The sequence below is a fragment of the Mesoplodon bidens genome (assembly GCF_964165515.1).
Source record: "Mesoplodon bidens genome assembly, chromosome: 2".
In the NCBI taxonomy this organism is placed as follows: domain Eukaryota; kingdom Metazoa; phylum Chordata; class Mammalia; order Artiodactyla; family Ziphiidae; genus Mesoplodon; species Mesoplodon bidens.
The window spans coordinates 52753404-52770257 of NC_138177.1; the positions used below are offsets into that span (position 1 = coordinate 52753404).

General features: G+C 37.8%; 1 protein-coding gene across 1 annotated transcript; it reads left to right on the forward strand.

The window, feature by feature from the left end:
- Positions 1–247: 247 nt before the first annotated feature.
- LOC308629619 (multifunctional methyltransferase subunit TRM112-like protein) lies at positions 248–619 on the forward strand (the record flags this gene model as incomplete). Its single annotated transcript, XM_081257668.1, has 1 exon — positions 248–619. The coding sequence occupies one exon, from the start codon at positions 248–250 to the stop codon at positions 617–619; it is 372 nt and encodes a 123-aa protein (XP_081113794.1).
- Positions 620–16854: the final 16235 nt, after the last annotated feature.

A 16854-nucleotide genomic window follows, 5' to 3' on the forward strand; every position in this document is an offset into this window, starting at 1 on the left:
CTTGAGAAAGAAAAACAAAGCAGAAGGACATCACCATTCCTGATTTCAAACTGTTATAAACCTATATTAATCAAAATGGTATGGTCCTGGCATAAAAACAGACACATAGACCAGTGGAACAGAATAGGTATCTCAGAAATAAAACCAGACATGTGTGGTCAACTAATTTTTGACAAGAGTGTGAAGAGCCCACCATGAGGAAAGAATAGTCTGTTCAATCAATGGTGTTAGGAGGTGTTGAGTTGACATGAAGCTGCTCACCCACAACCTGCTGAGCTTTCATGTGCAGGGAATGGGGGCCTGTGGCTTTGCCCCGTGCCTCCAAACCACTGAAGTCCGCATTAACCCTGTGGAGTCCAACCCCGACTTCGTGGCGGGTATGATACCTGAAGTGGAGTGGGCGGTGCTTCTGGAGGCTTCAGACACCTTGCATCTGTTCAAGGTGCCCAAAAAGCCAATTCAAGGACATGAACATAAGGAGAATTTTCTGAGAAATATGCACCATGTGCTGCTAGAGGTGGATGTGTTGGAGGGTGCCCTGCAATGCCCAGAGTCTGGATTTCTATTCCCCATCAGCCGTGGGATCCCCAAAATGCTGCTGAGTGATGAGGTAACCTAGACTTAAAACAGTGCCAAGCACCAGTTTCTCATTCTGTGACCTTGTGTATCTTTGTTTACATATATCCTGTTTGTTAGTTCTGTTCTCTGTATCCCCAACCCTTGGCCCAGTGACACATGAAACACAAAGTGTACTTGAGCTCAATATTATATATACACTTTTCTCATTAAAGGTTCAAAACCAAAAAAAATTTTAAATAAAAATAAACGGTGTTAGGAAAACTCTATACTCACATGCAAAAGAGTGAAACTATACCCCCCTATCTTACACCACTCACAAAAATTAACTCAAAATGGATTAAAGACTTAAAGGTAAGAACTGAAACCATAAAACTCCTAGAAGAAAATGTATAGATATGGACATAAAATTCCCCCATAAAAAAGGAAATCCTATCATTTTTCATAACATGGATGAACCTGGAGTGCATTATGCTGTGTGAAATAAGCCAGACAGAAAAAGAAGAATACTGTATGATATCACTTATACTTGAAATCTGAAAAAAAAAATTCTGATTTTTTCACTGTGTGAAGTGATGGATGTGCTAATTATCTTGCTCTTGGTAATTATTCTATAATACATACATATGTTAAATCATCACATTGTACACTATAAATATATACAATTATATTAGTCAATTATTCCTCAATAAAGTTAAAAAAAATAAACCAGTAGGGAGCATTCTAGGAACAAGAAGTAATTAAGGGTTTTGTGGCTGGAGATTTGGCTAAGGGGTAGATAGGAACAACACTGTGAAGGGCCTCACATGCCATGTTGGTCCTCTGGGAGTCTTTGCTTATAATCAAGGTATAAGAGTCATCCTGGTTTGCATCTTATAGAAGAAAAGAGCTATAGATTATTCAGGACTGAGTGCAACAAAATTCTGATATGCTTCTGCTTTTCCTGAAATAGTTCTAATTTCTGTGAAAGAGAAATTCAAAGTCTCATCCTGAGACTGAGTAACACCCTTCTGGAGGCTGGAAGACTAGTGATGGCTCCTTGTCTTTCATGGCATATCAAATGATACTAAGAGCAGAGTTCTTGACTGCAACCAAAATAGGACTTTTCATTCAACAAACTTAAAAAAAAAATGTGGTTACAATGTGTCATGCTGTATGACAGTTGCTCAGGATACTTAGTTAAATAAAAATGACCATTCAAACAATTTAAATACTGGTAGAGGATGCAAATATATAAAAGAACAAGTAGACTATATTGTGACATGTTCAATGATTAGAAGTAAGCATAAATAGTATAGGAGCACAGAGGAGGGATATGGTAGATTTCTGGGGAGGAGGCTTGTAAATGGGTTCAAGTTCTGACTCTGTCACGAATTATTAGCTCTATGATTTTAGATAAGAAATGTAATTTCTTGGGGCTTCATTGCTCCTATCAAAACAATGAGAACATTAGATGATATCTGAGTAAGCTCTCAGTTTTAAAATTAAGTGATTAAAAATGCAATCATAGGGCTTCCCTTGTGGCACAGTGGTTGAGAGTCCGCCTGCCGATGCAGGGGACATGGGTTCGTGCCCTGGTCCGGGAAGATCCCACATGCCACGGAGCGGCTGGGCCCATGAGCCATGGCCGCTGAGCCTGTGCGTCCGGAGCCTGTGCTCTGCAATGGGAGAGGCCAAAACAGTGAGAGGCCCGCATATCGTAAGGAAAAAATAAATGCAGTCATTTTATGAATCCAATAACTTAAACATACTTGATTTATAAAATTCAGCACATAGAAGTATAAGCTAAGCATCAATTTCTTCTCCTCAACCCCCACTACCTCTAAAAGTCAACTTCCTTTAGTGTATTTGAGGGAAATACTCAAAGGATATTTTGTAAGTTGATGGTTTTGGTCTCAAAATTTAAGTTGCAGTGTCCTAGTCTAGCCCATAGAAATATAACATAATGCTTTTAAGCATAAGCTTGGGAGACCAACTATGCTTGTAACCATGGGAAAATGACTTAACCTTTTGTGCTTCAATTTTTTTTAAAGTGGTATAAATAATGTCAACTTAAGAAACAAAATTGAATCATAATAATGCTCAATTAACCCAAGAGAAGGCAGTTAAAGAAAAAAGAAATAAAGAACAGATGGAAGAAATAGAAAACAGCTGGCAAGATGGTAGATTTTAATCCAACCATATCAATAATTGCATTAAATATGAATGTCTGAATGTACCAGTTTAAAATGACTGTTAGATTAGATCAAAAAGCAAGCACCAACTATATGCTTTCCTCAAGAAACTAACTTTAAATATAAATATAAAAGTGTAGTATAACTATAAATATAAGTTAAAAGTAAAAGAGAAGATATATCATGCAAACACTAACCAAAAAGAAAGTTTGAAATAGCTATTTTGATATCAAACAAAATAGATGTCAGGGCTAAAGAGAGATATTACATGATAATAAACGAATCAATTTTCCCAAGACAAAAATAGCAATCCTAAACATTTATGCCCATAACATCAGAGTTTCAAAATACATGAAGCAAAAACAAATAGAAAGGAAATATAGATAGATCCACAATTGCTGAAGATTTTATCACTCCTCTTTCAATAACTGATAGAAAAAACATGTAGAGAGAAAACTAGTAAGAATACAGGAGCCCTGAACATTATCGACCAAATAGACTTAATTGACATTTATGAAACACTCCATTCAACAACAGCAAAATACACTTTCTTTCTCAAGTACACATGAAACATTCACCAAGATAGACCATATGACTCACAAAATACACCTCAATAAATTGAAATGAATAGAAAGTCATACAAAGATGTTCTCAAACCATACAAGAATTAAACCAGATATAAATAACAGAAAGTTATTTAGAAAATCTCCAAATATTTTGTAAATAAACAGCACAATCCTAAATAACCCATGGGTGGAAAAGAAAATCTCAAAGAAATTTTTAAAATATTTTGAGGTAAATGAAAGTGAACACACAACAGCACAAAAATGTGTGGGATGTAACTGAAAAAGTGATTATCTGGAAATGTATAGCATAAAATGGCTATAACATAAAATAGTTAAAATGTAACATATAGCATAAAATGGTTAAACAAAAAGAATAATGATCTCAAATCAATAATCTAAGCTTTTACCTTAAGAAACTAGAAAAAAAGAGCAAACGAAACCCAAATCAAGAGTAAATTAAGTAATAAAAATAATACCAGAAAGCAATGAAATTGAAAAGAAGAAAAAATGTATGATCCTCAATAGATGCAGAAAAATCATTTGAAAAAATTCAATCTCTATTTATGCTAAAAAAAAAAAAAACTATCAGTAAACTAGAAATAAAAGAGAACTTTCCTAACCTGACAAAGTATACTTGGAATATTCAGCAAGCTACAGCTATATTACACTAAATGATGAAAGACTGAATTGTTTCACCCTATTATAAAACACAAAGTAAGGCTGTTCTCTCTCTCAACATCATACTGAAAGTCCTAACTAGTGCAATAAAGCAAGGAAAAGATATAAAAGGCTTGCACGTCAAAAAAGGAAGAAATAAAACTGTATTTAAGGGACGTCCCTAGGGGCCCAGTGGTTGAGACTCAGTACTCCCACTGCTGGGAAGTAGAAGCTTCCCTGGTTGGGGAACTAAGATCCCACATGCCACATGGTATGGCCAAAAAAACCCCAAAAAAACAAAAACTGTATTTAAAAAATGGCATGACTGTCTATGTAGAAAATCTCCAAAGAAGTCTACAGAAATCCTTCTCGAACTAATGAAAGGGGTTAGCAAAGTCACAAGATAGAAAATTGACAACTGGAATTCAAAATTTTAAAAATAATGCTATTTATCATAACATCCAAAAAAACTTAGATATGAGTCTAAAAATTTATGTGTAGGACCTGTATGCTAAAAACTGCAAAACACTGGTGAAAAATATTAAAGAAATCCTAAGTAAATTTAGGGTCACACCATGTTAATGGCTTTAAGACTCAATATTGCTGTCAATTATCCCCAGTTAAATTGAAAACCCCAAATAAAATCCCAGTAGGTTCTTTTGTAAATATTAACAAGGCGATTCTAAAATTTATAGGGAAAGGCAAAGGAACTAAAATAGCCAAAACAATTTTAAAAGAGAAGAACAAAGCCAAGGACTCACTTTCCTCTATCACAAGATATACTCTAAAGTTGTAATCAAGACAATGTGGTATTGGTAAAGGTATAAACACATAAATCAATAGAACAGATAAAGAGACACCAGAATTAGATCCACATGAATAAAAACAGTCAACTGACTTTGGTAAAGGTGCAAATACAATTCAATGGAGAAAGTATAGTGTCTTCAACAAATACTGCTGGAACAGTTGGATGTCTCTATGTCCCCCTCCCAGAAAAAGAAAGAAGGAATCTGAGCCATACTTCAACATTAACTCTAAATAGATTATAGATATAAATATATAAAACATTTAGAAGAAATCATGTGTGAACAAAGAATTTTAGTTATGTCACCAAAAGCACGATCTATAAATTTAAAAACTTGATAAATTGTACTTCATCAAAATGAAAATATTTGCTTTACAAAAGACAGCCACAGCCTAGAGAAAATATTTGCAAATTACATTTCTGGTGAATAATTTCTAACTAGAATATATAAAGAACTCTCAAAACTAAACAATAAGAAATTAAGCAAACCAATTTTAAAAATGGATAAAAGATCTGAACAGACACGTCACCAAAGAAGGGATGAGGGTGGCAAATAAGCCTACAAAAAAGATGTTCAATGTCATTAGTACAGGGAAATGCAAGTTAAAATTACCATGAGACACCACTACACTCCTACTAAAATGGTTATTATTATTTTTTTTTAATGGCAGCACCAAGTACCTAGAAGGAGGCCAAGCAACTGGAACTTATTACATAGTTGGTGGGAATGCAAAATATTACAGCCTCTTTGGAAAACAGTTTGGCAATTCTTATAAAGTTAAAGATATTTCAAACCACCCAGAAGAAATGAAAACTTATGTACCTGAAAAAACATGTATATGAAAATTTGTAGCAGCTTTATTCAAATTCACCAAATATTGGAAACAATCCAGATGCCCATCAACCAGCAAATGGATAAACAAGCTGTGGCACATTTGTGCAATAGAACACTCTACAGCAATGAGTAGGAACAGACTAGTGATTCACAAACAACATGGATGAATCTTAAATGCATTTTGCTAAGTAAAAAAAGCTAAACTCAAAATGTTACATGTTATATGATTCCATTTATATGGGAATAGGAAAACCTTAAGTGGTTTCCAGAGGTTATATGGTGGGAGGAGCAGTTGTCTGTTAAAAAGCAATACAAGGAAATTTGGGAGCCAATGGTATTCTGTATGCAAATATGGTGGTGGATACATGGATCTATACATTTGTCAAAACCCATACAGCTCTTCACCAAAAAGAATGACTTTTACCATATTAGTTTTCTTCTTTATTTTTGTAAACTGTCAAATTGTTGGGAAGGGAGGATGGATTCCAGGTCATGACAGATCGAAGGATGAATTTAAATTATTTCAAATGAATCACATGACCTCACTAAGGGGAAGGGGGAAGAAAGTAGATGACCTAAGTAACTTAGGAAAGTAACATTTTCACTGGATACTTAAAGACAAAAGAACTATTCAGAAACATTATATTCTAATGGGTAATTTGTTTCTCAGAGGGGTATGGGTTAATACAGAAAACATTAATATACTGAGTTGAAAAAATAAGTAAATATATTTTATCTAATTAGAGCTAGGTTTCTCATTGTCAAGAAGAAGTTACAAGTAAGGAAAGGGGAAAAGCTAAAATGAACCCTGTGGTCCTGGATTGGAGTCAAAGCTATCCATATAAACTCATGCATTATTTTTTTCTTTTTTAAATAGCATAGCACTGGGGAAGGATAATTATGTACTATATGAACTAACAATCCCATTTCTTTTCTTTTCTTTTTTTTTTTTTTTTTTTTGGCCACACCACGCGGCATGTGGGATCTTAGTTTCCCTACCAGGATGGAACTCACGGCCCCTGAAGTGGAAGCGAGGAGTCCCAACCACTGGACCACCAGGGAATTCCCCAACTCATGCTTTTTTTTTTTTTTTTTTTTTAAATTAGATAGATTAGCTAGCTAGCTAGGTAAAAATAGATGTATGCATGCATTAGTTAGCCTTCATACATTTATTTCCTAGCTCTATCCACTAGACCAGAAGCAGTGATTCTTGTTGTATTTATGGTCTGCTGGCTCTGCTTTTCTGGCTGAAGTCTGACTGATACAACAAGTAAACGTAGAGCTGCTCCCAAGTGGTCCATCTGACAGGTGTTTTTCTGTACCACCTGTCCCTCCCTCCTCACCTTGTTTTACTGAGCATCGCTCTGACTTACTTCCCTGCTATGGTATCTCTCAAAATGATGTTTCTGCCCCCCACAGCTCTCAACAGAAAGTTGGATGTGGGGAAGATCACTTCTGTGTGTTTCTCTCTATTCCCCATAATGCTGTAAATAAGACCATGGTACTGTATCCAACTTGAGAAACAATTTGAGGTGGGGAGTAACTAAAGTGAGTTGCAGTATAAGAGAGAGAAAGGAAAAAAATCTGTTTTCATATCCAAGGGAAAAGCTCAGAAGCATTTAATAGAAGTTCTACATATGTTTCCACCCTGTTTATAGGCTTGCTTCTCTTCTCCTCAAGTCCGCCTTAGTTTCAAAAATGCCTCCTTCAATTATCTACAATATAAATCCCTCATGATTCTTCAAGGATCAGCACCACAGGAATTGATCTGATGCAAGAATCCATTTCATTACCTCCTTAGGCCCAGGTCATTCATCATAATACAATTCCTAAATCTAGATTAACTCTATGAAAAGGGAATGTTAGTTCTCTCTACCTGGATATTATTTCCCTAAATACAACATAATTTACAGACACCCTTGCCTAAGTGGGACTGTGTTTTAAATTACATTAAAGCAGAATAGTGTTATTTGTCCCTTGAACCACCCTGACCCACAAGTGCCCCCCAGCCACCACCACTTCTACACAATTTATTTTCCTCTTCTAAAGTTTACCCCCTTGTCTTTGGGAACATAAGAAAAAGGCCCCATGAGTGTGTATTTTTTCAAGTTACCCAGCCATCTATCCCTGGAAACTGCCCAGTAAAAGCTTCAAAATCACCTTTCCCAATACCTTGACCTTTGATTCATTCCTAGTAGAAGGAAGGAAGTACTTAAGTTTATTTTCTCACATAAGACATTCCAAGGGGTGGGAATTGGGGATTAGGAGGAAGCCATTGTTTGTTCTTCTTGATATAATAGCTGAAATCCCTGATACCACTCTCCTGGAAATTTGAAGGGTGGAAATTGGGTTAAAGCACAATGTCTTAGATAATCTCCAGATTCAGAAGTAAAGTGCCAATAATAGCAACTTAAAGAAAATGATCCTCTTACAATGATCCTCTTGCACATATGGTCCTAAATCTACCAAAAATTTATCGCAACAACCTGAAAAACCTTACTTTCATTAGTTGCACTAACTGGATTTCCATAAATTCAACATCCATTTCTAAACCACATAGAATGGCATTCAATCCGCCATCCCTCTCTTAATGTAACTTTGATGAGTAAGGTGCTCTTCCCCATCCTATACCAGGGATTCCCTTGTGCTCAAACAATGGAGTGATATTTGAAGGGTGGGTTGAAAATGAGGGAGGGTAGCATTGCACTGGAAAAGTAAAGTACATCTGGAGCTTCAAGCTTCAAGATGTCAAGCATATAGCTGAGACTGAGATAAAGCAGCATGAACACAGGACTTGTCTAGAGCCAAAGCAGTAGGAACTGGAAAAAAAAAAGTGTCCACCAAGACAATGCCAAAATTAATGGTATCTTTTTCAAAGTTGTAACTTGGACCACCTCTGAGTTCCAACAAACATTGAATGGATGCTGTCTTTATTGTCTTTGTTTCTTAGTAAGACCCCTTATTCCCCTCTTATTTTCAGGGGAGCGCTCGTAGTTCAAATGTTTAGGAATTTTTAGATTGTATCTTCAGATCCTTACAGGCCAGGCCTCCACCTCAACTTCTCCTGCCGCATCACTGTAGCAATACCTGTGTCTACTTTGGACAGTGGGTTTCGACAAAACGATTCATTAAAAAAAAATTATTCTACTGGAAACAGACATCATATATATGCTATCTATATAGATAAATATCTAGAGAGAGAGATAGAGAGATATGTAAATGTAGATAGATAGATATCTAGAGAGAAGGAGAGAGAGAGAGAGAGAGAGAGAAGGTTGTTTCTTACATTCATGCCCTTAGGTAATTCTCTCCCCTGTATGTGGACTGAACATAGACTTCCTTCTAAAAAATATATATCTATAACAGAAAAATTGATGAATTGTCACTTTTTAGATTCCATCTTGCCTGTACCCTCTCTATGGCTCTTCTCACTTGCTCACTCTGATGAAACCAGCTGCCAAGTTTTGAGATACCCAGTGGAGAGGTCCACATGGCAAGGGACTGAGGGAGGCCTCCAGCCAACAGCCATCAAGGAACTGAGGCCCTCAGTGCAACAACCCATGAAAAACACCATGTGAATGAGCTTGGAAGCAAATCCCTCCCCAGCCAAGCCCATGGTTGAGACTGTAGCCCAGCTGACATCTTGATTGCAAACTTACAAAAGACTTTGAGCTAAGCTGTGCACAGATTCCTGACCTACAGAAACAGTGAAACAATAAATGCTTTGTAACAAATGGGGTAATTTGTTACACAGCAAGATAATTAATACTATAACCTGTAAATTATATGAAATTTACATGTAAATATAAATTATATAAATTTATATTTATATTATATATAATATAATGTAATATGTATATATTTAAACCAACTACTACAGGTTGGCTTGGGAATCTGGACTCCTGTGATAATGTTGTTCCTGTGGGAAAGTATGCGGGTATGTGATCATCAGGTATTAGTCTGTCAGCCATTAGACAAAAAACTCTATAAGAGAAGAAAGTGGTTTGTTTTTGCTCACCAGCACTCATGAGTCAGTGGATGCTTTTCAATCACAGGAGTTTGCCTCTTCAATATATTCTCAAGTTGTATGATAAAAGGTTCAGTTCCGTATTATAGGAGTTAACCTGTAAGTAAGCTGGCAGGAAGGGTATTTAAGGTCTGATATGAAGGTAAATTTGATTAAGCCCATTCAAGTCACCAGGAAGAAATGAAGCCCTAAAAGCCGTATTGTCATGCCCCACCATCACTCCAAGGTTCTTGCTTCTCTAATTTTGGGGAACACAAGAGAAGACATATTGACTGGTAGATGAACCTACTCTAGGGGTCTTTGTGAAATAATTATGAATCATATTAGCTAAAACTTACTGAGTATTAAGCACTGTTCTAGCAAGTTACATGCATCATCTCAACCTTCACCATAATCTTTTGAGATAGTGACTGTTACCTGCATTTTACAGATGGGATGGAGGCACAAAGAAATCAAGTTTACACAACTAGAAAGTGGCACACCAGGAATTCAGTCCCACTTAGCACCTATCCTCTTAAGTATTTCAAGACACTGGCTCTTTTCTGTTGGAGGTGAGGGAATTTGAAGGTCCAGCAAAGATTTCTTCCAAGAGCTGGAGCCATTTTGTGTCTAAGATTAAGAAAGATCCCTCATCTACTTTCCCATCTGAACTCCATCTGAACCCCTACTCCCATCTGAACCCACTTCCCTCTCCCACCTTATGTATTCCTGGATGCATTTTTCATGCTCACTGTCATGTTAGAAAACACTCAGCATGAATTCTGGGGCGAAACTACCTAAATTGGAATCCCAGCTCTACCGTTTACAGTCTGTGTGAACTTGGGAAACTTACTTGAACTCTCTGAGCCTCAATTACCTGTCTGGAAAATGGGATCAATATCTGTGTTATTTGTTGGGAGTGCTAAGCTTATTCAATGCATATAAAGGTTTCAGAGCAGTACCTGCCCCATAATAGGCACTGAATTACCTGCAGTTATTACTGTTGGACACAGATTTAGTTGGCATTCAATGGTATTTTTTTTCATCCTATAAACCCACTTTTCTAATTTGTAAAACAAGATTTTGGCAACATTGCATTGTTGGGAACATATTTCTTTCATGAACATAAGAATCACTGTGAAGGAATACCATGCGTGTTTGATAACAGAAATAATTTTCACTCTAAGTCGCTGTGTTCACATGCCCTTTGGTCAAATAGATTGCTGAAGAGCTGAAGGAGTTCAAAGCATGGCACCCCAAAATATGCCACTATGGTTTAAGGATTATTTTGAGATGCAAGCAATTGAGAAAAAACAGACACAGGACAAACTCTCTACTAGGAAGGACAAGATGATTCTTAATCACTGGAGACAACTCTAGACTCTTACCAGCCCAGAGAAGGCACCAGAGCCAGCTATGTAACAAACCTTCCTAAAGCAACACTTATCTTCCATTAGTTTCCCCCATCTGCTTTCCTTTCCACCCCTAAAAGTCTAAAACTGTTTCCTTTGTTTTGTCACTTCTTCGTTAATTGATTGCTCTTTGTTAAGATGCTGTTAAGCCCCAAGTGCTAACTACTCCTTTGAGTTACTCATCACTAATTTTCTGCCACATGTATGCATGCTGCAAGTGTTAATAAACCCCTCTTTGTCTTTATCTTGTTAAGCTCTTTTGTCAGTCTAGTTTCAGGGCCCTAGTCAGAAAACCTAGAAAGGTAGAGGAAAAGTTGCTTTTGTTTTTTTTTTCCTTTCCTACAAAACAAATCACAATCTTGGTCTCACTGCAATTTTTTTTTAATTTTTATTTTTAGAAGTACATTTGCAGTTTAGAAGTCTGATGATTTTCCTGATCGTCAGTGCTGCAGTCCAGATGCCTGAGTTCTCATTTCTCCACCACTGCCAGCTGGGGAGGTTGTCTGGGCCAGTCCCTTTCTGTCCATCACTCCTGTTTTCTGATGCATGAACCCTTCCTAAAGCTGGGGAGCAGCATCAAAGAAAGATTGTGGAGCTTATTACTGTGTGTAAAGTACCTTGCAATCCCTGTCTGAAAGAAGCTATAGCAATGCAAAGAATTCCATGTGATTTTATCTGCAGAGTAAGCTCCGGTTAGAACATCAGTCTGGATTTAAGTCATATCTTTGCTTCCGTTGCTATTGTGGATTAAAGTCAGTCCATTTTAATGTTACTAAAATGTAATTTCTTTTCTGAGGATAGCTAGACATGTGATGCTGAAAAGGATTTAATTCACTGTGTCGTCACAGGGGTGATGATGTTGGCTCAATTTCGGATGTTAGGAGAAAGCCATAGGATGCTAAACTCTCCCACTGTTGCAATTCTCACAATACAATATAATTAAGAGGAAGCAGAAGGACACCTAAGCAAAATGTTAGGATCCTAGTAGTTTGAAAGTAGGGTCAGAGAAGGTTGAATTTGGTAGTATGGCTCCCTGGTATGGGGCGTTATCAGGCCAGAATGGATAAGAGGAGAAAAAGAGACACAGGCAGCCAGAGGATAACAGAGTGCAGTTAACTGCTGGAGGGCAATTCTGACTAGACCACAGAGTATTAAAAAAAAAAAAAAAAAAAAAAAAAGACACCCTAGCATTAATTGTCTTCCACTGGCCTGTGAGGCAACTGATACCAAATATAATTGAATTACTTTGTAATTATTTCTTTTGGAGTATTTAACCTAAGCTAGGCTTTGGAGATGGATTTTTTTCTGTCTCTTGCTTTGCACTGCAAATGGTTTTGCATTACGGATATTTTTCTGCTTTACTGTATTATCTTGTGCAAACTACTCTGGTTTGTTTTCCCCCCTCTTCCTTGCCAATGGGGTTGTTTACTTATTGGAATTAAAGTCAGAAGTGAGCGTCTCTTGCCAGCAGGACAGAATTTCTAATAAATATGTAAATAACGCCTCTCTCTTCTGCGGCTGCGGGCTCTGCTCTCACGTGGCCCACCTGGGCCACAGTCTGGGGCTCAGGCAGGCTTGGAGAAGATGAGAGATTTTCATCAATCTGTAGATCAGAAAGAAATTAAATTAAATCCAACCTGAGAGGGCAAAGGAACAAAGGTAAGGTGGTAAGAAAAGGTATTTGTCCTTGTGGTTGTAGAAGTGGGCCATTTTCTGTGGCCTATGGGAGAAAGTTGTCTGAAGGTTGACACAGCCTGTCATAAGAAAGGGACTTGGAGCATTCAGGGGTGGCTCAGGATGGGAAGAAATAAATGTCTCCTCTGCAGGCAGGCCATGATCATTTCAATAATAGTAATAGCAATGCCATCATCAATCAACACGTACACCTGTCTCGTGCCCCAATTCTATGCTGGTGGTAATTAACACCCCGTGTCTACATTGCACCTTGAACTCAAAAATATTTGGGGGACTTTTGATACATTTACCATTCTGCAAAGAAGAAAATAATATCAAACTTCTACAGAGGTCAAGGATCTACCACTGAGTGATGCTTAACAGTATGAGCTCTGGAACCAGAATGCAAGGAATTGAATTTTACTTTGCCACTTACTATCTCTGTGCCTCAGTTTTCTGATGTGTAAAATGGGTATTCATGCATTCAACAAACATTGATTACCTAGTATATGCCAGGCAAGTTCAAGCTTAGGGAGATACAGTAGGGAACAAAACAAAGGCCCTCTGGTTAACAATAGTGGTACCTACCTCAATGAGTTGCCATGAACATTAACTGAATGAGTATATCCCTGGTATATAGTAAGTTCTCAATAAATGTGAACAAGTAGGGTTTAAAGTCACATAAAAAGGCATTACAGAGTAGCAGGCTCCTCAGCCCAGGATCTAGTCACTGAGCAATGCTCAGTCTGCCATTACACAGGGCTACAGCCTGGTGATGCAGAGACCCGTGGTGAAGTTCTGTAAGACTGGGTTATGCTTGGATGTGCTCAACAGACTCCAAGAGAGAGTGACTATTGGGGTTTCATGTAGCCAACCAAGTGATGAGCTAGGAAAGTGTATAATATCCAGAGATGTGCTATGAGGAGCCACTTGATTTTCTGACACGCCCCTCCACCCCCAACCGGGAGACCTGTCTCAAAGCCTTTGGACTACAGAGTATCTGCTCTTGGTGAACGTGCCCTGGTTGCAGTTACACCTTATTTACTCTCAGGCGGACACTGGGTCCTCTTAAAGGAGATGTGGCCTCAGTTAAATGGCACAGTCAGATTTGTTCTCTGTTAGTCTGTTCCTTCATGAAATAAAGCAGAATGGGGGAGGGATGCCACCTCTCTAGTGCTCTGGATCTTTTGCCAGCTTAATGGGCTTTGCAAAATGAGTTCCCAGCAAGGAAATCCAGGGGTTGAGTGGAGCAGTGTATCCAAGCTTTGTCAGACTGACATGCTTGGGTGAGCCTCTCTCCATGATAAAGGGAAGAATTAATTAGAGCCATAAATTATGGATTATTAATTACTGTGCATTGTAAAGAAAAAATATGCAGCTCGGTTTGGGTTTTGGGGGGCCACGTGTGTGTTTGCATACTTTAACACAGCCTCCTCTGGGCCTTCTTGCCTTTCTACTCTTCCCTTCACTTAGGGTGTCTGACCTAAGTGACATCCTAGAGGCATTATTGGCTTATCCACTAGAAAACCAAGAGTGCATTAGCTTTAAAAGCCTCAAGGAGTAAATATTGTTAGGAAGTACTAGAATCGCCAAGCAGATTGGCTGCTACATTTTGGATTGAGGCCATAGCTAAAGAGAGAAATGCAATTTTGTTACATATTTAAACAGCAACCTGAAACTGTCATCAAGCCATGGAGACAGATCCCTACCACTACCACCACTTACCCTCCCCAAAAGTAAAATAATTAGTTTTAATATTGGGCAAGAAGACAAATTTCAAAATGAAATTTCTAATATCATAGAATGTTAAGCAGATATTAAAATGATATTTACATAGAGTTTTTAATGATATGGAAAGAATCTTATAACCTTAAGCACAAAAATGGAATAGAAAATTACATTAATACACAGAATGTTCTTAATAAGGTTTTAAAAGCATGGGGGAGACGTTTAAAAAAAATAAGCCAAAATTTCAGGATGGTAGAATTAAAGATGATTCTTCCAGCTTTTTTTTTTTTTTTTTTTTGCAGTACATGGGCCTCTCACTGTTGTGGCCTCTCCCGTTGCGGAGCATGGGCTCCGGACACGCAGGCCCAGAGGCCATGGCTCACGGGTCCAGCCGCTCCGTGGCACGTGGAATCTTCCCGAACCGGGGCACGAACCCGTGTACCCTACATCGTCAGGCGGACTCTCAACCACTGCGCCACCAGGGAAGCCCCGATTCTTCCAGCTTTTAAAAAAATGTATGCATTTTCCAAATTTTTAAAACATGAGCATGTAGTATTACATTTAAAAGTAATGTGACTGGCCTTACATTTAGGTCTTTAATCCATTTTGAGTTTATTTTTGTGTATGGTATTAAGGAATGTTCTAATTTCATTCTTTTACATGTAGCTGTCCAGTTTTCCCAGCAGCACTTATTGAAGAGGCTGTCTTTTCTCTATTGTATATTCTTGCCTCCTTTATCAAAAATAAGATGACCATATGTGCATGGGTTTATCTCTGGGCTGGCAGAACACTCTATGACATAAATCACAGCAAGATCCTTTTGGACCCACCTCCTAGAGAAATGGAAATAAAGACAAAAATAAACAAATGGAAGCTAATGAAACTTAAAAACTTTTGCCTAGCAAAGGAAACCATAAACAAGACGAAAAGACAACCCTCAGAATGGGAGAAAATATTTGCAAATGAAGCAACTGACAAAGGATTAATCTCCAAAATTTATAAGCAGCTCATGCAGCTCAATATCAAAAAGACAAACAACCCAATCCAAAAATGGGCAGAAGACCTAAATAGATATTTCTCCAAAGAAGATATACAGATTGCCAACAAACACATGAAAGGATGCTCAACATCACTAATCATTAGAGAAATGCAAATCAAAACTACAATGAGATATCACCTAAAATGAGTCAGAATGGCCATCATCAAAAAGTCTACAAACAATAAATGCTGGAGAGGATGTGGAGAAAAGGGAACCCTCTTGCACGTTGGTGGGAATGTAAATTGATACAGCCACTATGGAGAACAGTATGGAGGTTCCTTAAAAACTAAAACTAGAATTCCCCTTTGACCCAGCAATCCTACTACTGGGCATATACCTGGAGGAAACCATAGTTCATAAAGAGTCATGTACCATAATGTTCATTGCAGCTCTATTTACAATAGCCAGGATATGGAAGCAACCTAAGTGTCCATCAACAGGTGAATGGATACAGAAGATGTGGCACATATATACAATGGAATATTACTCAGCCATAAAAAGAAATGAAATTGATTTGTTTGTAAGGAGGTGGATGGACCTAGAGTCTGTCATACAGAGTGAAGTAAGTCAGAAAGAAAAAAACATATACCATATGCTAACACATATATATGGAATCTTAAAAAAAAATGTTTCTGAAGAACCTAGGGGCAAGACAGGAATAAAGACGCAGACGTAGAGAATGCACTTGAGGGCACGGGGAGGGGGAATGGTAAGCTGGGACGAAGTGAGAGAGTGGCATGGACATATATACACTACCAAGTGTAAAAAAGATGCCTAGTGAGAAGCAGCCACTTAGCACAGGGGGATCAACTCAGTGTTTTGTGACCACCTAAAGGGGTGGGATAGGGAGGGTGGGAGGGAGACGCAAGAGAGAGGAGATATGGGGATATATGTATATGTATAGCTGATTCACTTTGTTATACAGCAGAAACTAACACACCATTGTAAAGCAATTATACTCCAATAAAGATGTTAAAAATAAATAAATAAATAAATAAATAAAAATAATGTGAGAGTATGAAAATTTAAAAACCAAAACAAAACCCTCCAATCAGCAATAACATTCAAGTTGACCAAAAACCAGTTTCCCAACCCCAAATGGTAGCCTTTCAAATTGTTCAGGAAGTAAAACAATGGGCAGTTTAGGGAAAGACACTGTCGTATCAGTGCATTTTCTTTGTTGTTCCTGCTTTTGGGAGAGTTCTGGCTGTCTAAGGATCCATGCCTGTGTTTCTAGCTTAGAATTGGTGATTAGTGAGTGTTTTTGAAAAGATCATCCTGACAGCAATGTGAAGAATGTATCAGAGGGATGCCAGAGTCAGGAGATTACAAGGCTACACAGGTAAGAAACAATGGTTGTTTGGACAAGTGTGGAGGCAATG